The following is a 22,714-nucleotide window of genomic DNA, read 5'->3' on the forward strand; positions in this document are numbered from 1 at the left end:
AAGCTATGGGTGACAGTGAAAGTGCAAAATGCACGTGAACGGTCCCCACAAGGAATAAGCCTTGATGAATACCCTCTGAACCTTGTCCTGGAATGTAAATAACCTTATTATCAGACACAGAGCACCATAAAGTTGATTGTAGCAGACGTAGTTATGTTGAAAATATCACTCTTTTTAACATCATTTTATTGGGGGCTAATACAACTCTTATTACAATCCATAAAGTCATCTGTAGTTCAAGCACAATTGTACATTTATTGCCATCATCATTCTCAAAACATATTCTTTCTACTAGAAGTCTTGGTATCATTTTTTGTTGCTCTCCCTTCCCCACCGTCATGAACCCTTGATAATTTACAATTATTTTTTCATGACTTACACTGACCTATGTCCATCTTCATTAACCTTTCTAGGAGGGGATTATATGTGTATCAAATTATCATTTGTTCTCTTTGACACATTTTAAGTTGTAGTTTTTCATATTTTCTGCTTTCTTTGTGATCAAGGTTTTTCTATCTTTTGCCATTAGTGTTGGAGGAATGGATTTCTTTTTTTCTGGTGTATATAATTTTCTATATATGAATTCCATCTGGGAGAATCGATAGAGTAACTGAATAATAATTACTCAAGGGCATGGCAGGGGAGTTTGGGGAAAATGGGGAGCTAAATACAAAGAGTATGATAAAGAAGAATATGTCCTGTCATTGAGTGTAAGATGATTGCACAACCTTTCCACATATATTGAATTTCATGTGTATTATAACAGTAAAACTATTTTTTTAAAGAATAGCTAATCAAAGCAGGCAATATTTCCACCATAATCTCAAATTTGTCCCTCTTAAATTACTAAATTATGACATTTTTGCAACAACAAGATTTTTGGTTGTTTCTTCTCATAAACCTATAATATTAATTTATGAGAAAGGTTATATAATTCTCTGAAAATATTAAGTTAAGAACAGCACCAGCACTGGACACACAGTGCAGAAATTGTGCCGAGTCTGACCCCCACCACACCAAGGCATTACAGGAGGGAGCAAAAAGAGGAGAAAGCAACAAATTCCTCCAAAATTACTGAAAATGGACTTTGGAGCATGGGGTGAGGGCTTGATATTGCATCAGATTTAATCAGAAAACATTCATCAGGGTCAGCAGACAGGTCTGGAACAATTTATAGGCTATTTACCCTCTGTTTTTTAAAAAAATGTCTATCTATATAATATATGCAGGATACATAACCCCGAGGAGATAAACGGATTTTCCCAGGAAACAAAGGAGAAGGGTAGGTATGGTAAAAGTAGCAGAGAGCCAACAAACCCAGGGAAAAGGGGAAAAAGTGATCTAAAATCGTAGAGAGGAGGTCATAGAATAACTGGTGGGATTTCATCAATACAATGTAGGGGAAAGGAAAATGGAGAGTTGAATGAAGGTAGAACATGATCCTGGGACAGGTAGAAAGTAAAAGGAAATAAGTACATGAACAAGGAGGCAACTGACTAGTACAGAGGTATAAATACAAGCATTCACATACATAAATATATTAATATATAGCAATTGGCATATAAGTCTATGTACATATATTTATATATTACATATTTAGGTAGCAGACAGAAATTGGACCTCTATTCAAGTCCTCCCTCAATACAAAAAGAGTTTGTTTTTATAACCTGGCACACTGTTAGGTTAAGCTTCCATACACGATTGTTGAAGACAAAATGTATGCATAAGCACATGTGGTGAAGAGAGCTTTTGGTGGTGGCCTATTAGAAGATAGAACATCTGGAGCTGAACGTTAAACAAGTGGTCATCTACCAGGGAGGCAACAAACTAACATGGAAGAAGTCCCCCAACTCTTGTCATCACAAGGTGTCCTCAGGATCAGATATCAGGCATCATATCACCCAAAATAAATAATCATTATAAAGTGAACTCGGTCCGGGGGCTGTCAGAAAGGAGACCCAAAGCCCTTCTGAACACAATTGAACATTCCCCTCACATTAGACTCACAAGGAAAGGCCAAGAAAGCCAGAGTGCACTATAGCATTGATGACACACACAACATTCCTCTGTTTCTTTAATGGTTCTTTCCCCCCACCACTATAATGATCCTATTTCTATCCTACAAATCTGGCAAGACCATAGTGTACATCCTGGTACAGATAAGAGCTTTTGACATACAGAATCCAGGAGAGATAAATCCCTCAGGACCAATAATGAGAGTAGTGATACCTTGTAGGTAGGAGGAAGGTGTTGGGAGAGAGTAGAGAAAGGGGGAATCGATCATGGTGATTGATATACAACATCCTCACACAGGCACACACAGCAGGATGAACAACTGAATTATGGGTGAAGGGAGACAGCAGAAAGTGTAAAATATGAAAAAAAATATTTTCTGAATTATCAAGAGTTGACAAGGGAGGGAGGGTTGGGGATGGAAGTAATCAAAAGGAGTTGATACCAAGGGCTCAAGTTGAAAGAAAATGTTTTGGAAATCATGATGGAAACATGTACAAATATCCTTGATACAAATGATGTGTGGATTGTTATAAGAATTGTAAGAGCCCCAATAAAATGATTTAGTAAGTTTTTTTTAAAAAAAGAGTTAAGATCATGTTTTAAATTATAAAACCAAAACCCAACAGCACAAAAGTCAATTCCAACATACCAGAGGGAATCCACAGAATTCTGCCCAGGAGATTTGCTTAGAGGGAAATTTAATGCTGCTGGAATGGAGGAGGAGCTACATTAAGATAAGTAGGCACAGACCCATGGAGTTTTGAGAGGCTTACCACAGTGTAGGCCGGCTGGGGCTCGACCTTGGCCCCACTGCTGTCTCTGCCATAGCTGGGAACATTTGGAGCCCATAGGGGGCTTGGTCTCAACAGAGCCACAGTTTGTGGCCTCCTGCCTCTGGGCAGGGACTGGACCCTTGCTGCTCCATGGGCAGTGATCAAGGTCCAGCTACATTGATATTTTAATTTCCATCTGTTCTCTCTATCTGCCCACTGTCTTGTAGGGCTGAGCAGGAGTTTTTCTCAACACAGCCACTGTTTGTTGCCTAAGCCTCCTTGGGCAGGGACTAAAACCTTGCAGCTCCATGGGCAGGGATCAAGGTCAGCTACATGGTTGCTTTTGATTCCATCTTGTCTGTCTATCCCCCATAGTCTTGGAGGGCTCCACACGGGCTTTTTCTGATCACAGCCATAGCTTGCCACTGCCAGTCCAGAGCAGGGACTAAACTCTTGCAGCTCCATGGGCGGGGATCAGGACTCAACTACATTTTTACTTTTGTTTCCTGCTCTTCACTGTATCCCCCACCCCGCTCCACGGCTCAGTGGGCTTACTTTAAATTTTATTTTCTCCTCTTTATTGTTCTCTCTCACTCCACTGCTGACCTGCAGACCACTCACTTTAGCTAGGGGAATTTATACCTGCACAACACCCAGCTAGGTGAGCTCCACCCTGTGTAGATAGCGGAGAATGGGGATAGCCCTGATAAACTCCACCAGGGAATAATCTGCCCAACTTCTTACCGGGAAATTCCTGCCTGTGTGCCTCGGACCCTAAGGACGCTAGGTCAGCACTTGTCAACATTCCAAGCTGTGGCAGGAACCTCTGCCCAACCTTCACAACACCAAAAGAGGCAACCCACCAGCCTTTTGGGGCACTCCCCTGAGAGGGAAGCCACAGTAGGATAAAGTGGTAGATTAATTTATAGTGAAATTATCTGTGGGAAGTTCTTAGAAGCATTCCTACAAGTCTCCCAGAGAGAGTCAGTGTTCTTCAACTCCCTGGAAAATGGAACCTGGCTCCTCAAAAGCAACGCAACACAAACAGCCATCAGCCCCAATAACCTCAGTGAGAAAACAGGAGAAACAATAGGCAATGGCAGAAAATGCACCTAACATAACAACATGCATAGAAGAAGCAGATATTGAGCAAGCACAGAAAGCAATTTTCAGAATGCTGCTTGTAGTCATACAGGATATGAGGGAAACAATACAGAAAAAGGATGAAATGATGGAGGAGAAAAAGGCCATACGCAAAGGGAAATATGGATGAGATAACAAAACCCAGTAGGAAAAACACGGACCTCAAAAATCGACTGGAGGAAAAAGAGAACCTCATGAGTTGCTAGGTGGACAGCCAATCAGACTTTAATAAATGCGATCAAAAATCTAATAAGATCATCTGAGAAACTGAAGGAAACTTAAGAGTTATGGCTGATGCTACGAAGTGGAGCAACATTAGAATTATTGCCTTACCAGAGGAAGACGAAACAAAGAAGTCATCTGCAACAATAATGAGAGAATTCTTGGAGGAAAACTTCCCCCAGCTTAATAAATGAAAACCAGGCAGCCTTTCAGGAGGCTGAAAGAATATCTGTCTGACTGAATCCCAAGAAGAAGTCACCAAGACACATAATAGTTAAACTATCCAACCTTGAGGAAAAAGAGAAATCATGAAAGCAGCTAGGGGGGAAAAAGGAATCGCATATAAAGATTCTCAAATAAGAATATGCCCCAACATATAAGCAGAAACTATGAAGAATAGTAGAGAGTGGAGTAGCATATTCAAAAAATTGTAGGAAAACAATTCAAATCCAAGAACACACTACTCACCCAAATTGTTAATCCAGATAGATGGAGAAAAATCCTCCCAGAAAAGGAAAAACTCAAAGAATACATTATAAGAAACCCAGGCCTACAATAGATTCTTGCCAAACTAGTATGGGCAGAAGAACAACACTCATGAAGCATAAATAAGAGACCACCACATAGAACAATCTCACCCAGAGGGAAACAAAGAGAAAACAGAACCCAAGATAGCATTGGCTTAAGGATGGAAAGAAGTCAAGAATCACACACACACACACACAGACACACACACACACCACACTAATGAGGAAGGAAAGCAGGAAACACCGCACATACAAGGTATAAGACGACATCGCAGAGTGTGTAGATGGAGATAATAACCCTGAATATCAAAGGCCTCAACTCAGGCATAAAAAGACTGAGACTAGCAAACTGGCTTAGTAAAACACAACCCAACATAATCAATTTTAGATCACTTTTTCTTCCCTTGTCCCTATATTTGTTGGCACCTCTCTCCTCTCCCCCCATATCCCCGATTCTTGTTTGGCCCCAGGATTGTCGGTCCCATTGTTCTGTCCTCCGCATTGTTCAACCTGCTGGTATTGTCCAGATATACATGAATAGACAATAATCCTCACAAAAACAAAGCAATCATAACTCCCCAAAAGAAAATAAATCAACAACAGCTAATAAAACAAAACAAGGAAAGAAATAAAGTACAGCCATCATAAAAAAACCGAAAAGTCCTCAAATAGTTGCAGGTGTGTCCATTGACCTTTATGAGTGCTTTCCAGTGGAGTCCTCTGGGGTGCCATGGCCTGGCCCCAAAGCCCTCTTTGGCATTCCTGTGGGACTGCATTGCTTTGCTCCCCTTGTTGCTCCACTGTGCACTCTTACTGTTTGATGACGGTGTGATGGGGTTGGATCAGGCACATCTCCCTCACCGTGTCCCCAGTGCTGTCTCCCTTAGTGCTTTGTGTCAGTGAGTGATGTCATCCTGTCGCGTGATGGGGCCGGCCCTGTGATCCTCTCTGTGCATGGGCTGCTGTAAGCCAGAAGGTTGTCCTCAGGGCTTGGTGGGCTGGAGCATGTTCCATTCTTTCCTTCCTTATTCACTTGATCCTGATCAAACACAAGCCACTATCTGAGCTGCAGGTTCAGTGTGGTCCTCTGAAGTGCATCACTCTGGGGTGGGTGGTAGGTGGTACCCATCTAGTTGGGATTGGAGGTCACACTGCAGACCTCTCTATTGTGTCCCTGCTTCATGCCTGCACATTGCATTCACATCTTGGTGTCCCAGTTGGTTAGTTAGTGCCCGGTTCCACCGCTACCACTTTCCTTCTCTCCACACCCCTGAATTATTTGTCTATTAATAACTCTGGGTTGGGTTTGGCATCTGACATAGTACCTGGACCAAACCCTGGGAATGTATGTATATAGTAGCTTTTCCCATACGTCCCCTTTTTACACTTCTTTCTTTGCTTACATCAGTGGACTCATATTGTACTTTTCCTTTTGTGCTTAGTTTACTTTCCCTTAGCATAATTTCCTCCAGTGCTTGCTATGCAGGAGTGTGTTTTGTTTGTTCATCACAGCATTTTATTGATGTCTAGTACTCCGTGTATGTATGCACTACTGATGTTTAATCCATTTATCTATTGCTGGAAACTAGTGTTGTTTCCAACTCCTTGAAATTATGAACTGTGCTGCGATGAACATTCAAAACAGATGTCTGACTGTGGTTTGTTTCTTGCCTGTTATGAGTATATGCCCTGTAGGGGGATTGCTCAGTCATATGGTAGCTCAATTTCCATCTGTTTTAGATATCACCAAATCAATTTCTATTATGAGTGTACATAATACAGGTCCACCAGCAGTGAATGAGAGTTTCACAGCCCTTCCAACACATGATACTTTTTGATTTTTTCAATTGGGCTATCTTTGAGGTTGCTGGGTGGTATCTCAGTGTTGTTTTAATTTGCTTTTGTCTTATGTGTAGGAATCTGAAACATTTTATTATATGTTTATTAGCCACTTGGAATTCTGCCCTTTTAAAAAAATCATTTTATTAGGTACTCATACTACTCTTATCACAATCCATACATACATCGAAAGCACATTTGTACATTTATTGCCCTCATCACTCTCAAAACATTTGCTCCCCACTTAAGCCAATATCATCAGCACCCGATCTTATCGGGCCACACCGAGGCAAAACACTTAGGGGGTGCTACATAACAGCAAGGAAATGGAGTGGTGAGGTCCCCAAGGAATGCTGAAAGTGGACTATGGGCCAGGGCTTTGTACCCCAACAGACTGGACTGGGAAACACTCCTAAAGGCCAACAAATGATCCTTGAACTAATTATAAGCTTTTCTTTCTTGTGTTTTTTTTTTTTTTTTGTCATTAGTTTCTTGTTGTTTTTTGTCTATTGTTGCTTGGTTTTCCTCGGTCTTGTTTTTGTGCATGTTATTATCTCTACAGTTCTTTCTAAATAAGATAGGCTGGATGAACAACCTGGAGGACATGGGAATTCTGCCCTTGAGAAACTTCTCTTCAGGTCCATTGCCCGCCTCTTCAGACTTTTTTTTTTCTTTTTGTATGTTAGCAGAGTACTGTAGATTTTAGAAATAAGGCCTTTGTCTGATGTGTTATTGCTAAAGATGTTTTCCCAATCCATGGGTGCTCTTGCTACACTCTTGGTGACTTCTTTTGATGTACACAGGTGTTTTATCTTCAATGTACCCCATGTGTCAATTTGTGCCTCCTCTGAGTTTGTGTCCTTCCCTATTTCTGATAGCCTATGAATTCCCTGAGTCAAAGTTCTCAGGGAACTTTGTCCCGATTCCCTCATTGATGGCCCGAATAGATTGGGGGTTTACCTCTAGGTCTTTAATCCACTTGAGTTTATTCTTGTGCATGGAATATGGTAAGGGTCTTGCTTCATTTTTCTACAGATAGGTATCCATTTTATCCAGCAACACTTATTGAAGATGGCATCTGCTTCCCATTTGATATTTTTGGGGCCCTTATCAATGATCAGTTGTCTGTATACTGATGATTTTATTTCAGGGTTTTCAGTCCTTATCCATTGGTCTGAATATCTATCATTATACCAATACCACACTTTTTTGACCACCCTGGCTGTATAATAGGTGCTAAAGTCAGGTTAAGCAAGCCCTCCAACTTTATCCTTATTCTTGAGAAGTTCAATGCTGAATCTGAGTTTCTTACCTCTCCATATGAAGTTGATAATCAGTTTTTCCACTTCTTTGAAGAAAGATGTTGGTATTTGGATCAGGATGGCATTTAGCTTAACACAGTGCCTTGGCATGTCGACATCTTCACTATATTGAGTCTTCTGATCCATAACCATGGGATATCCTTCCATTTGTTGCAGTTACTCTTGGTGTCTTTTAATAGTGATCTGTAGTTTTCCTCACACAATTTTTTTTAGTCAGTTATATCTCTAGATATTTCAATTTGTCCTTGGATATTGTGAAGAGTAGTACCTTTTTGATCCTCTCTTCCTTTATCTTGGCTGTTGTATAAAGCAGTCCAATGACTTCTGTCTATCGATCTTCTATCCTGCCACTGTGTCATATTTCTCTATCACTTCTAGAATTCCTTTTTTATAGCTTTGGGAATTTGCATACATAAATTTGTAATAGTTTCTGCTTTCTCTTAGATCAAGTTCTCTATCAGTTTACATGGTCATTTTCTATGGGTCCTAATTAGTTTTCTGGCCTAGCTTTCTAAATTTATCTGTATAGGCCCACTGGGTGGGGTGGAATTATGAAGACCATATGAGCATGGATACTCTCCTGGGACAAGGGAAGGGAGGGCCTGGGAAGTAGCGAGTTGAAAAGAAAGAACAACAATCTCAACATTGACTATAGTGAATATTACACAGCCCTTCTTCAGTTATTGAATTATAGGTTATGTTAAATATAGCTCAAGTATAAAAATCCACAGTTAACTTAGAGGCAAATAAAAAAAATAAAAATTCCAATAGGCTTTGTGTGTGGAATGGGAGGGATAAGTGAGCGAGAGACACTTTCCATGCCAATACCCTGCTTTGATCCAGAAAGAGCTTCCCTTTCATTTTTTCAAGTCTAAAAAACACCAAGAATTAATGAGTTGGAGGTACCAACTTCTGAACACTCTCACACTGGAAATCTATTGTGCTCAGCCTGTTACTTTCTGCTCCCTTCTTACCGTTCTTCAGGACCCTCTTCCAAGGAGGAGGGTGGCTGAATCCTTAGACAGGCTTTCAAATTTCTCTGAAGCAGTTTCTGTTCTACCTGCCTCTCCACTGGAACCTTCTAGCCCCTCATCTGCCATTGAAACTCAGAGGCTCTCATATCTATATTTCCCTCCACTTTGTATTCTAAAGCAAAAGCTGGTGCGCAGAATGGCCCACAGAACCTCAAATTCATGTGAGCTTTAATGCATGTGGATGCTACTCTGAAATTCTTAATAATTGTGTCTTTGAATTTGTAGTTGGTAATTGAATTCCAATGGACAAGGGGGTACAAGGAAAATGGTTGGAATCTGCTGCTTCCTCTCTGATTCCTGAGAGGGCCCACTCCCTCAACCCTAGTACCTCATCCAGCACCCCATGCCTGTCCTCAAGCTCAGCACACTCCTTTCTGTGGGGCCCTGAGAAGAGGCACAGGAAGAGATAAGAACTTTCATGTACCCATGGTATCCTAGGGAAAAGTAAGGGAGCACTGCACTTCTGTGGGAAGCATATGCAGACGATGACTCAACACGTCTCTCATCCAGCCAGTACTGCTGTCCCACTTAGAAACGTCCTCCAGTGTGGTCATATTTCTGCAGTCTACCCTGTCTGGGATGGGGGATTTTCCATACTACTTTTACCCAGTTATTTTTATCCCAGGAATGTTACCTCTTTATTCAAATGATTGAGATGCTTTGGAATTATAACTGTCATTTCACCATGAATGGTATATTTTAGACATATTTATAACCATGTGCTAGAGAATGTTCTTTCGATTGAAATATGTTCCCCATCGCCACCAACTCCATAAATAAATAAATAGATCTAGCCATATTGATGGTCCACAGTTCAAAACCACAGGACACTCCTCCAGTGAAAGAGAGGGCACCTAACGAAAACAACAGCAACCCTTCTAAAAAAATCATTTCTGATTTCTCCAAATATTGTTGTTAATGTCATAAAATGGCCTAGCTTTCACTCCACATTTTCCTCACCTGGCTCTCAACAATATATCTGTGCCTCCTCCAACCAATAACAGGAACTTCAAATATTTCTCAACTTTACTTCTTGACATTTGATGGCATAGCATATAACAGCTCCTCAAACTGTCTCTTTTCAATAGTCCTTACTGTCCAGATTAGCAAACAATGGTGTCACAGAATCACCTTGACTATTATTCCTCAGAGAGCACGATCTCATTAAACTTTTACAGATTGGTAGGTTATAGAGCCCAAGTCCTAGGTGGATATGTGATGTGGAAATTGCATGCTTAACTGTTGTGCAGTAAAGAAGTTCTATTTGGCTGAAGACAGAAGCCATAGATTCCTCAATCAGCTCCTTTAGGGATTTGATCCGCATCATCCTTTGAGCATTGCTGAGGCTCTTGACATCCGTGTGCCACCATCTGTCATTGCATGGTTTCCTAATGAGGGCTTCTTTACTTTGGGATATTTTAAATAGAGATACATACTACTGGATGAAGCACAAACAGCTTCCACCTCGCCATTTCAAACAACACCTCAGAGCAGAGGAGTGGACAGTAGGTGGAGGGAGAAATAGTTATGAACATCTTGTGTTTGTGCTCAGAAATTAAGTACTCAGAATTTCTGGGATTTACATCACTCAATATCACCAAATACAAGCAAAATAAACCTCACCGAACCCTGATACCAGATATCCCATATCTTTTCAATGAGATGGGAAATGAAATGCATTTTCTCTTGACTAAAAAAGAACTGGACTTCCATCACCCAGAGTCTGTCATGTGCATTTTGTTTCATTTTGCACTAGCACATCAGGAAACTCAATCCTGAATATTTAGCAAACAGGTGCCGTTTTAAAAAACAATGAAGCTTCTTGCTTAGCTTTCCTTTTGAAACTGTCTTTAAACGTGGAAGATTAAACATAAACGTAAGACCATGGTTATCAACAGAAGTATTGCCACTTCACAACCTTCAGGGTCAGTGTTGGTAAGTAACATCTGCAATTACATTTGTATGATGCTTATGGCAACAACAAGCGGTTTTACTTTAAAGGAATGCCAATTCACTCCAAGACATATCTGCCTCCTTTAAATCTTTATTGGACATAAGTAAGACCTCTAACTAAGACGCACATAATCATCTTGTACCTTAAACATCCTTTCTTGGCTCTATTGCATGATAAGATGGCTCTAGGTAAAAAGTTAATACATTTATTAAGTGCTAATTTGTGCTCAGTCCTAGCCAGAAATTATCATAGATCATCCCTGACTCAAACCAACACGCTTACAAAATGAGTTTAATTTTGCTTCATTCTTTCATGGCCATGTAGCAAGGGAGAGGCTCAGAAGTAGCAAGAGTTGGTTTCTGTCCAGAAACAGGGTATGTGGCCAAGAAAGAGTGGACTAAATTATTTTTAACTGATTGTCCTTTTCTTCAAATGACATGCCCTTGGCTCTCCTTCTCTTGATTCTTAAAAAATGAACACATTTTAAAAGAGCCATATTGATAATAACGTTTCTCTTATATTTTCAGAGTACTGATCAAATGAATGCCTCCAAGCCAGACTCCATTTTTGCTTCCGTGAGTGAATTTATACTCCTAGGTTTCTCCTTTGAGTGGCAGATCCAGAGCCTCTTGTTCTCCCTCTTTACCACAGCCTACATTATGACCATAACAGGAAACAGTGCTATTCTCTGTGCAGTGTGGTGTGACCAGAGACTTCACACGCCCATGTACATATTCCTGGGGAATTTCTCCTTCCTAGAGATCTGGTATGTCTCTTCATCAGTCCCCAAGATGTTGGTCAACTTTCTCTCAGCGACAAAAACTATTTCCTTTGCTGGTTGCTTCCTCCAATTTTATTTCTTTTTCTCTTTGGGCATATCTGAAGGCTTCCTTTTGTCTGTCATGGCTTTTGATCGGTACCTTGCTATCTGTCGCCCCTTGCACTACCCTAATATCATGACTGGGTATCTCTGTGCTAAACTAGTCACTGTCTGCTGGGTTTGTGGGTTCCTGTGGTTCCTGATCCCCGTTGTTCTCATGTCTCAGATGCCCTTCTGTGGCCCAAACATCATTGACCATATTGTGTGTGATCCAGGACCACTGTTTGCATTAGCATGTACCTCTGCACCAAGGATCCAATTGCTTTGCTATACTCTCAGCTCATTAATTATCTTTGGTAACTTATTCTTCATGCTTGGATCCTATACGCTTGTTGTAGTAGCTGTGTTACGTGTACCTTCAGCCACAGGAAGACGTAAAGCCTTCTCAACATGTGGATCTCATTTGGCCGTGGTGTTACTGTTCTATGGCTCCCTGATGGTCATGTATGTGAGCCCAGGACTCGGACATTCTGCTGGGATGCAGAAAGTTGCAACATTGTTCTATGCTATGGTGACCCCGCTCTTCAACCCTCTCATCTACAGCCTCCGGAATAAGGACATGAAAGCAGCCCTGAGGAAAGTTGTGGGGCTTTTTAGCACAAGGTAGGATAGACTACATGATTCCTCAATGATTAGGTCAGTATAATCTTACATAAATATTCAGAATTGCCTAATTATCCGAAGTTTGAAATAATGATATTGTATTTTTTGATACTGATTTGTTTTATGTTATTGACTTCAACATCTATGAGATCCTTAGGAGCCCTAGTTGTTTGGGTAGTCACCAGTTCGCATCCATGCGTGGGTATATGGGGAAAACAGGAAGCTTCTTGCTCCTGTAATGATTTTCATCCCTGGAAATCTAAGGGGGCTATTCTACTCTGTCTTATAGCATCTTTATGAATTGAAGTATACTCAATGGCCGTAGATTTGGGGGGATTCATGGAAACATTTTCAATGATATACTAAATTGTGTAGGTCAATGGAACTGTTGTGTTCCTCTTTAACACTTCAACTGTGTATTTGCTGAGGAACAGTTCGGTGCTTTGGTGCTTTTTGATTTGATACTTTTCATATGGCTTATGCATGATAAAAATTGCTCACTTCTATTTGATAACTGAAATTAATAAAGCAAAAAAATCTATAAAAGTATAAGTTTTGTGTGTTTTGTTGATTTAAGATAAAAGAAGCAAAGCCTTTCTCTTATTTTACTGTTGTTCTTATATTTCATCATTACTTATAAGGAAACCATTAGAAAAAATTTTACCCAACATTTCTATGACATAGTAGTCTACCTTAATGACATGCATCTATACGTCATTTTCTTTCCATATTACATCACTGTAGTCTCCTAAAATGTACATTCTTATTCCATGTAAAAGTATTTCAAAATACAAGATTAAGTTATTTCCTTTTTCATCTAAATAAAATATCTTCTCCTAAGAGATGGAGAGGAAAGTGGCTCACTCGAACCCAAATTAGTAGCATTAACTGTGTTGCTGAATAATAGCAGATTTTTTCATTATTTTTTGTTGCTGTATCATATTATGAATACACTCAGATGCTTATTAAAACAGCATCCAGAATTCTATCTGTCTAACACAACCCTTTAACTATTTTTTACTTAATATTGATTTTAACTTCATTTTCTTCTATGAAAAGCTTTATATTATCATTATAAAATGATATCAAATTGTAAATTTCCATGTGTTTAGATGGAAATTCAGGGAAAGTTTTCTTACAAAGACAATTTTTCTTGCAAGTAGCTTTTTGAGGTAGTTTGTGAAGCATATTAAGTAACAGAATTTTCATGAGGTGGATTAGGACAAAATAGATATTTCATTACTAGACAAATGTGACCACTTATAGAATCAGTACTCATATTCAGAGATTACTAAACACTCCCACGTCCTCCTGCCATCTACCAACAATCCTTTTGCTGGCTACTAAAGCTGTTTCCCCTTGTTTTATATTAAAAATGAATTTATATAGGCTTCATGAAGAATTTCCATGATGATATTTTAGATATCTAAATTAGTGCTTATGATCTAATCCAAAATCTGAAAGATCTACATGCAATTGTTATAATATGTATGTAATAATTTTCCTTTTACCATTTTTGGCTAATGACAATATTCTGGGAAAGAAATGGCGTATTCATTCAAACGGCAGAAATGTATTTACAGATTTGGCCATGGACAACCAGGTGAAATATTGTCAAGTCTTTGGGTCTATCTTACTTATCAGAGTTCAGCAGGAGTCTGTCACTTACAGTCTATTGAGAAGGTTTCCTAGCCCTCTGACCCCCTCCCAAGACATGAGGTCAGGTCAGTAGAGCTCAAGAATGTGTAGTCAATAATCTCTCAGCCCTTACCTAAGAACAATTTATTAGTTCTCATGACATGGTCCTATTCAATACTCAACCTCAGGAAGAAATCACTGAACATGTAAGTGCTATAACGAGTGTGGTAAAGAAATCAGATTGAACCTGGCTATCAGAAAGGATAATGTCTTAGGTCTTAAAGGGTTGTCTTAAAACAAGTAGCCATCTAAGTGAGCTATCCAACTGGGTCCCCATGGAAGATGCACACCAGTCAATATGTGCCAAGGAGTAGAGTATTAATAGTAAAATCCAAATCAAAAGGAAGAGTCTAAATTGAGAACACACAGTTTGCAGAACACAGTGGGTGACAGTGGAAGTGCAGAATGCACGTTTAGGGTCCACAAGGAATAAGCCTTGATGACTCCCCTCTGAGCCTTGTCCTGGGGTGTAAAGAGCCTTGCTATCAGACACAGGGCATCACAAAGTTGATTGTGGAGGATGTAGTCAGGTTGAAATTATCACTCTTTTAAAAATAACTTCATTGGGGATTCGTACAACTGTTATCACAATCCCTACATCCATCCATAGTGTCAAACACATGGGTACATTTGTTGCTATCTTCATATTCAACACATTTTCTTTCTACTAGAGCCCTTGGTATCAGCTTCTCATTTTTAGTTCCTCTTCCTACCCCACCATCCCTCCCTCATGAACCCTTGATAATTTATAAATAATTATTAAATTTTCTGACTTATACTAACTGATGTCTCCCTTCACCCACTTTTCTGGTGTGCATCTACCTGGGAGGGGGTTATATGAAGATTACAATGATCATTTGTTCTCTTTGACACTTTATAGTTTTTGAAGTTTTTAATATTTTCTGCTTTCTTTGTGATTAAGTTTCTTTTCTGTTTGCCATTATTGTTGGGAGAGTGTAATTTCTATCTTTCTTGGTTCTGTTGCATATGATTTTCTGTATATGAAATCCATATGGGTGAACCTACAGAGACAGTCACTGGATTGATAATTATATAAGGTCATGGAAGAGGAGGTTTGGGTGGGGGTAGGGAACTATAAACAAAGAGTATGAGAAAGAAGAAAATGTTTGAAATTGATTTTACAACTCTCCTGCATATATTACATTTCATAGTATGTGAAATATAGGCCAGCAAAAACTAACTTCAAGAACAATAAGTTGTCAAGGCGGGCAATATTTCCACCATAATCTCAAATGTATCTCTCTTGAGTTACTAAATTAGGACATTTTTCAACAACTAGTTTTTTAGTTGTTTCATCTCATAAACTCATAATATAGACTTATAATTTACTGAAAATAATAGAGCTAAGAACAGCCAGCAGCACTGAAGACACAGTACGGGAAGTGTGCCCAGTCTGATCTCTACCACACTAGGGCATTGCAGGAAGGGGGCACCACAGAGCAGCAAGGGCGGAAAAGTAATAAATTCCCAAAGGAAAAGTTACAATAAACTTCGGACTCAGGGTCTAGGGCTTGGCTCTGCATCAGACCAGATAAGAAAACATTCATATGGTTCATCAGACAGACCTGGAACTATTCATGGGCTATTTTCACCCATCTATTTTGTTTTCTCTCCATATCTATTTACATAATTTAGGCAGGATAAATAATCCCAGGGAGAAAATGGATGATTTTGTGAGACAAAGGAAAGGAGGAGGTGGGGGGAAAGGAGCAGGCAGCCAACAAACCCAGGTACAAGGCAAAAATAAGAGATGTAAATCAATGGTGAGGAGAGCATAGAATGCCTGGTGGGGTTCTATTAAGTGCAATGTAGCCAAGAGGCAGTACTAAGAGCTAAATGAAGGTAGACATGCTAGTGCAACAGGAGGAGAGTAAAAGGAAATAAAGAAAAGAACTAGGAGGCAATAGACAATAATAGAGGAACAAACAGAGGCATGTACAATGTAAATATTTTAATATATAACAATCAGGGTATAGGTCTAGGTACATATATTTATATGTTAAGTATTAAGGTAGCAGATAGACATTGGGCCTCTACTGAAGTCCTCCCTCAACACAAGAGCAGTTTTTAAAATAATCTGGCACTCTGAGATGCTCAACTTCTTACACGATCCCTGAAGACAAAATGTGTGCATAAGCAAGTGTGGTGAAGAAAGCTTATGATGCCCACCATTAGAAGACAGAACATGTGAGGTCTTAAAAGCTTAAAGTTAAACAGGTGGCCATTTAGTAGGGAAGCAACAAAACCCACATGGATGAGGAACACTAACCCATGTGATCATAAGGTATCCTTGGAATCAGGTGACAGGCATCAGAAGACCCAAAACAATGTGAATGAGGGAGGTCAGTGTATTTGACAGGGTTCTCTAGAGAGATAAAACCAGATTGCTGATAATTATATATATATATTTTTATAGTTAGATACATAACACAAGAAATGAAAAAAGAAGAAATGAAGTGTTAAATTATATACAGATAGATATAAAATAAAAGAAATGAACAATTAAATTATAAAACAATACAAATGGCTCAGTGCAACTCACTCCCGTGAGAGAGTTGTGAGACACTAGCAATCCTTCAAGTCTTGAGAACTGCCAGGTAGTCCTCTGTAGAGAGAGCTAGTCTATTCTAGCACAGGCAGCAAACAACAAGGCAGGTCACCAACTGTAGCCAGGTCACTAACCGTCAGTCCCAGCTCCACAGATGTACATTCCGATCATGTGGTCTTAACCTCAATGTACAGCTACACAGTCCACAGGCTAGGTATCCCACAGGTAGTGTAGCGGGTAAACTGAGGCACAGAACAAGCAAGGCAGCCACACACTGGTCTGATGATCAAAGAGCAAGAGACAAGAAAGGCGAGGTTCACCGAGTCATTTATCTCTCCGCCCTTCAATTAATCCCACTTGTGTTTATCAGCCAGTTACTATTTCAGTCGGAAAGAAGACTCAAAATCTTTCTGTAGACAATTGAACCTTCCCCTCACAGAAGACCCACAAGAAAAGGAAGAGTGAGCCAGGGTGCAGTATATCATTGAAGAAGCACACAACATTCCTAGATCTTTAATGCTTCCTCCCCACCACCACAATCATGACCCTATTTCTATCCTACAAATCTGGATAGACCTTGGCATATACACTATTACAGATAAGAGGTTTTGACATGCAGAATCCGGATAGATAAACCCCTCAGGAACAATAATGTAAGTAGTGATACCATGAAGGTAGGAGGAGGGGATGGGGTATGAAACTGGAGAAAAGGGGAAACAATCACAATGATTGATATACAACATCCCCCCCCACACACACACACGGGGGGGTGACAACTGAAATGTGGGCGAAGGGAGACAGCGAAGAGTGGAAAATATGAAAATAGAATAATTTTGGGGGAATAATGATGACAACCTATGTTTAAACGTGCTTGATACAAGTGATATGTGGATTAATATGAGAACGATGAGAGCCCCAATATAATGATTTATTAAATTTTAAAAATAGAGCTAAGATCATATTTTAAATTATAAGACCAAAACCCAACATCAAAAAAGTCAATTCCAACAAACCCTGTTTTATAGGGTGCCAAAGGCTGACAGTCTTTCTGTCTCCCTTGGAGGCTGGTAGGTCTGAGCCATTGTCCTTGAAGTTAGCAGTTCCACACTTACCTGGCAGAGCCATCAAAGATCCAAATATAACCATGTAGACCCTAAATGCCTTAGACTGAAAATGGAAGCGAAATTAATCCATGAAAGTAGATTCTCCTCTTAGTGGCTATTAGTCCTTTTAGTTGGGCAGTCACGTGGCCCACTAACATACTTAAACCAATAGACTTAAATGAAAAACCCCTTGCACTTTTCCTTTACAAATAAAGAATCCTGCCTAGGTCAGGACCACCACTAGAACAACCGTTAAGTATTCTGCTGCTTCCTAATATAAGTGCATTGAGTTCTTACCACACAGTCCCATCACCCTCATGAGGAGATCGCCAAATACATGGGTGCCATAGTAAAAAGTGTGATGAAGAAAGCAGATGGTGCCGGCCATCTATATGAGGAGTCATTTACATCCACACAGAGAGGGCACACCAGCCTGTGGATCCAAAATAGCTGATAAGATCCAAAGCAACAGAAAGAAATAGTACTAGTGTGTAAATCTTAAATAACCAGTTTACAGAAAGCTGAAGACAATAATGGTAGCCCCAAATCCCTTTCCAGAGTCCCTACATAGGATGAGCCTCTGGTGAGTCCTCCATGCCATTGGTTAAGGATGCCCACAGGCAAATATCAGACAAAGAGCAAATATCAGACAGAAATAAGGTGGACTTCAGCACCTGTACTTAGACTGGAATGTAACATCTTGAAATTTGATCTACTTATGGTGTCAATGTAAAATAATTCTAAATTTTTCATCATTCCTGCTTTCTCTTAGATCAGTTTATATGGTCATTTTCTATGGATCCTTATGGGTTGTCTGGCCTAGCCTTGTATATTTAACAGTGTAGGCATACTGGGCTCTGGGGAATTACGAAGACAGTAAAAACATAGGAACATAGGAAGGTAGGATATGAGAAGTAGGGAGTCTACATCAATGTGAAAAAAAAGTAAAAAATTCCAAAGTCAATTGTGGTGAGGATTACACAAACCTTCTCCATATGACTGAAGTATGATTATGTTAATTATAGCCCAATTAGAAGAAAATAAGGGGAAAAAAAGTAAAAAGTTCCAACAGTTGTGTGTGGAATGGTAGGGAAAAGTGAGGGAGAGAGGCCTTCCACACCAATACCCTGAAAGAGCTCCAATTACTTTTAAATTTTTTAATCATTTTATTGGGGGCTCATACACGCTTATCACAACCCATACATAAATCAGTTGTATAAAGCACATTTGTACCTTCGTTACCCTCATCATTCTCAAAACACCTGCTCTCCATATAACTCCCTGGCATAAGCTCCTCATGTTGCCCCCCTCCCTGCTCTCCAATCCCTCATGAACCCTTGATAATTAATTAATTATTATTTTTGTCATATCTTACATTGTCTGATGTCTCCTTTCACCCACTTTTCTGTTGTCTGTCCCCCAGGGAGATTATATGTAGATCCCTGTAATCGGGTCATCCTATCTACTCCACTCCCCTTCCACCCTCTCAGTATCTCCACTCTTCGCACTGGTCCTGAAGGGATCATCTGTCCTGGATTCCTTGTGTTTCCATTTCCTCTCTGTACCAGTGTACATCTTCAGGTCCAGTCAGATTTGTAAGATAGAATTGGGATCATGATAGTGGGTGGGAAGGAAGCATTTAGGAACTAGAGGAAAGTTGTATGTTTCATCATTGCTTGCACTGCACACTGATGGGCTCATATCTTCCCCGCATCCCTTCTGTAAGCGGATGTCCAGTTGCCTACAGATGGGCTTTGGGTCCCCACTCTGCACTCCCCCTCATTCACAATTATATGTTTTTTTGTTCTTTGAAGCCTGATACCTCATCCCTTCAACACCTCGTGATCACACAGGCTGATGTGCTTCTTCCTTGTGGTGTTTGTTGCTTTCTAGCTCGATGGCTGCTTTTTTACCTTCAAGCCTTTAAGACCCCAGATACTATATTTTTGATAGCATGGCACCATCAGCTTTCTTCACCATATTTGCTTATGTACCCATTTTTCTTCAGCAATCTTATCTGGAAGGTGAGCACACAATGATATGACTTTTTATTCTTTGATGCCTGATAACTGATCCCTTCGTGACTCGTGATCACACAGACTGGTGTGCATCTTCCATGTGGGCTTTGTTGCTTCTGAGCTAGATGGCCGCTTGTTTACCTTCAAGTCTTTAAGACCCTAGATGCTATATCTTTTGTTAGCCGGCCTCCATCAGTTTTCTTCACCACATTTGCTTATGTACCCGCTTAGTCTTCAGTGATCGTGTTGGGAAGGTGAGGATCATGGAATGCCAGTTTAGTAGAATAAAGTATTCTGGCATTGAGGGAGTACTTGAGTGGAGACCCAATGTCCATCTGCTGTCTTAATACTAAACCTATAAATATATGAACATAAATCTATTTCCCCATCCTCATTTCTAAATATATTTACATAGGTACATGCCTTTATTTAGACCTCTATAAATGCCATTTGACTCCTACCTCTTTCCTTTACTTTCCTCTTGTCCCCCTATCATGTTCAGCCTTCATTTGAGTTACAGTAATTCCTCTCGGTTACAGTACCCTTGATAATTCCCTAACAGGCCTCCTATACCCTCCTCACCACCGATTTGGATCACTTGGTGTTCCCTTGTGCCTGGGTTTGTTAACACTACTACCTTTCCCTCCCCCGCCCCCTCTCCTATGTCCCCCCTGGAACTGTCGGTCCCTTTGTTTTCTCCTCAAGATTGTTCATCCAGCCTATCTTATTTAGACAGACCTGCAGAGATAATAACATGCACAAAAACAAGACAACAGAACCATGGAACAAAAGAAAACCAAACAACAACAACATCAAAAAGCCAATGGCAAAAAACAATAAATAACACAATAAAACAACAACAAAAAAGAAAAGCTCATAATTAGTGCAAGGACTGTTTGTTAGACTTTAGAAGTGTTTTCCAGTCAAGTCTGATGGGGTGCCAATCTCTGGCTCCAAAGTCTATCTTTGGTATTACCTGGGGACTTCATTGCTCTGTTCCTTTGCTGTTCTGTTGCACAGCCTTAGTGGATTGCCTTTGTGTGGTGGGATCAGATCAGATGCAATTTCCACAGTGTCTCCAATGTTGTCCCCTATAGGGCTATGGGTTAGTGAGGGACGTCATGTCTCATAATGGAGGCGGCCATATGGTCTCTGTGGATTGGCTGTTCTGAGGAGGAATATTGTCTTCAGGATTGGTGGGTCAGGTTGTTCCCACTCTCTCTTCCTCCCTCCTGTAACCTGACATGTCCCTCTCCCTGAGGTGCAGCTTCAGCGCTGTCCTCTGAAATAAATTCTTCTGGGGGAGGTGAAGCTGTCCACAAGTTGGGGTTGGGGCCGGCTCCTCAGACCTCTCCTCTGGTTCTCTACTCCATGCCAGCATGTTATAGTCACATCTTGGAGCACCATATTGATATCTGGCCACTCTTTCTCTGTGGAGATATAAACAATACCCTTCCCTTGGGAGAGGTGTTAGTGCCTTGTGCCCCTGTTCCCCATTTCTTTTTCTTTTTTTCCCCTTGTTCCCTCTTCCTTTTTAGTTGGCTACCATATGTTTCCCTGGATTTGTTCTGGCTTCTACCATACTACCTGGTTCTTGCCCCAGAAATGTTTGTATACTGTAACTTTTTCCCTATGTCCCTTTTGCATTTCATTTTTAAGCTTACCTCAGCGGATTCATGTTGTATTTATCCTTTTGTGCTAGGCTTACTTTGTTTAGCTTGATTTCCTCCAGTTCTTCCCATGTGGCGATGTGCTTCATACACAGGTGTTCACCCCTGATTTTTTGCGATGTGTAGTACTTCATTGTATGTATTTACCACAGCTTTTAAATCTACTCGTCAGTTGATGGCAATTTGGGTTGTTTCCAACTCCTTGCAATTGTGAACTGTGCTGCGATGAATACTGGAGCACAGATGTCTGACCATGGTTTGTTTCTTGCCTCTCCTGGGTATGTGCTCAGTAGGGGGATTGCTAGGTTGTATGGTAGCTTGATTTCCATTATTTTAAATATTGTCAGATTGATTTCCATAGTGGCTGTACATACCTACAGGTCCACGAGCAGTGGATGAGAGTTCCTATCTCACCACAGCCCCTCCAACACTTGTTGCTTTCTGATTTTTTGAATTTGGCTATCTTTGAGGGTGTTAGGTGGTACCTCATTGTTGTTTTAATTTGCATTTCTCTTATGGTTAAAGATTTGGAACATTTTCGCATATGTCTATTGGCCATTCAGATTTCTGTGCCTGTGAAACTTCTGTTCAGTTCCTTTACCCACCTCCTCAGTGGGCTATTAGTTTTTTCTTTTTGGACGCTAGCAGAGTATTATAGATTTTAGTAATAAGGTCTTTGTCTGATGTGTCATTGTTAAAGATGTTTTCCCAATCTGTGGACTCTCTTATTACTCTGTTCATGAATTATTTCAAAGTACAACCGTGTTTTATCTTCAGTATATCCCAGTTGTCAATCTGTGCCTCCTCTGTTTTTGTGTCATTCCCTATTTCTGATAGCCTATGCATTCCCTGTGTCAACATTCTCAATTTGGTCCCATTCCCTCGTTGATGGTCCTAAGTGTTTGGGGCTTTAATTCAAGGTGTGTGATCCGCCTTGAGTTTATTCTTGTGCATGAAGTGAGATAAGAGTCTTGCTTCATTTTTCTGCGGTTAGATATCCATTTTTTTCAGCACCCCTTGTTGAAGAGGGCATCTGCTTCCCATTGGATATTTTTTGGGGCCTTATTAAAGATCAGTTGTCTATATGCTGATGCTTTTATTTCTGGGTTGTCAGTTCTTTTCCATTGGTCTGAGTATCTGTCATTGTACCAATACCATGCAGTTTTGACAACTGTGGCTGTATAATATATGCTAAAGTTTGGTAAAGCCAGCCCTCCCACTGTGTCCTTCTTCTTGAGGAGTTCTCTGATCATTCTGGGCTTCTTCTTTTTCCATATGAAATTGGTAATCAGTTTTTCCATTTCTTTGAAGAAAGATGAGTGTAAGTAATTGTATGGGGATTG

The 22,714-nt window shown here is 40.2% G+C and overlaps 1 protein-coding gene across 1 annotated transcript; it reads left to right on the plus strand.

Moving 5' to 3' along the window:
- The first annotated feature begins 11,366 nt into the window (after positions 1 to 11,366).
- On the plus strand, positions 11,367 to 12,317 carry LOC142426667 (olfactory receptor 11H12-like). The gene has a single exon (XM_075532250.1). The coding sequence runs from the start codon at positions 11,370 to 11,372 to the stop codon at positions 12,315 to 12,317; it is 948 nt and encodes a 315-aa protein (XP_075388365.1). The 5' UTR covers positions 11,367 to 11,369.
- The last annotated feature ends 10,397 nt before the right edge of the window (positions 12,318 to 22,714 follow it).

The sequence above is a fragment of the Tenrec ecaudatus genome, chromosome 14 (assembly GCF_050624435.1).
Source record: "Tenrec ecaudatus isolate mTenEca1 chromosome 14, mTenEca1.hap1, whole genome shotgun sequence".
Lineage (NCBI taxonomy): Eukaryota > Metazoa > Chordata > Mammalia > Afrosoricida > Tenrecidae > Tenrec > Tenrec ecaudatus.

What these genes read in the sequence shown, in the direction of transcription:
- LOC142426667 (XM_075532250.1), top strand. Translation starts at nt 11,370, where the DNA reads ATGAATGCCTCCAAGCCAGACTCCATTTTTGCTTCCGTGAGTGAATTT.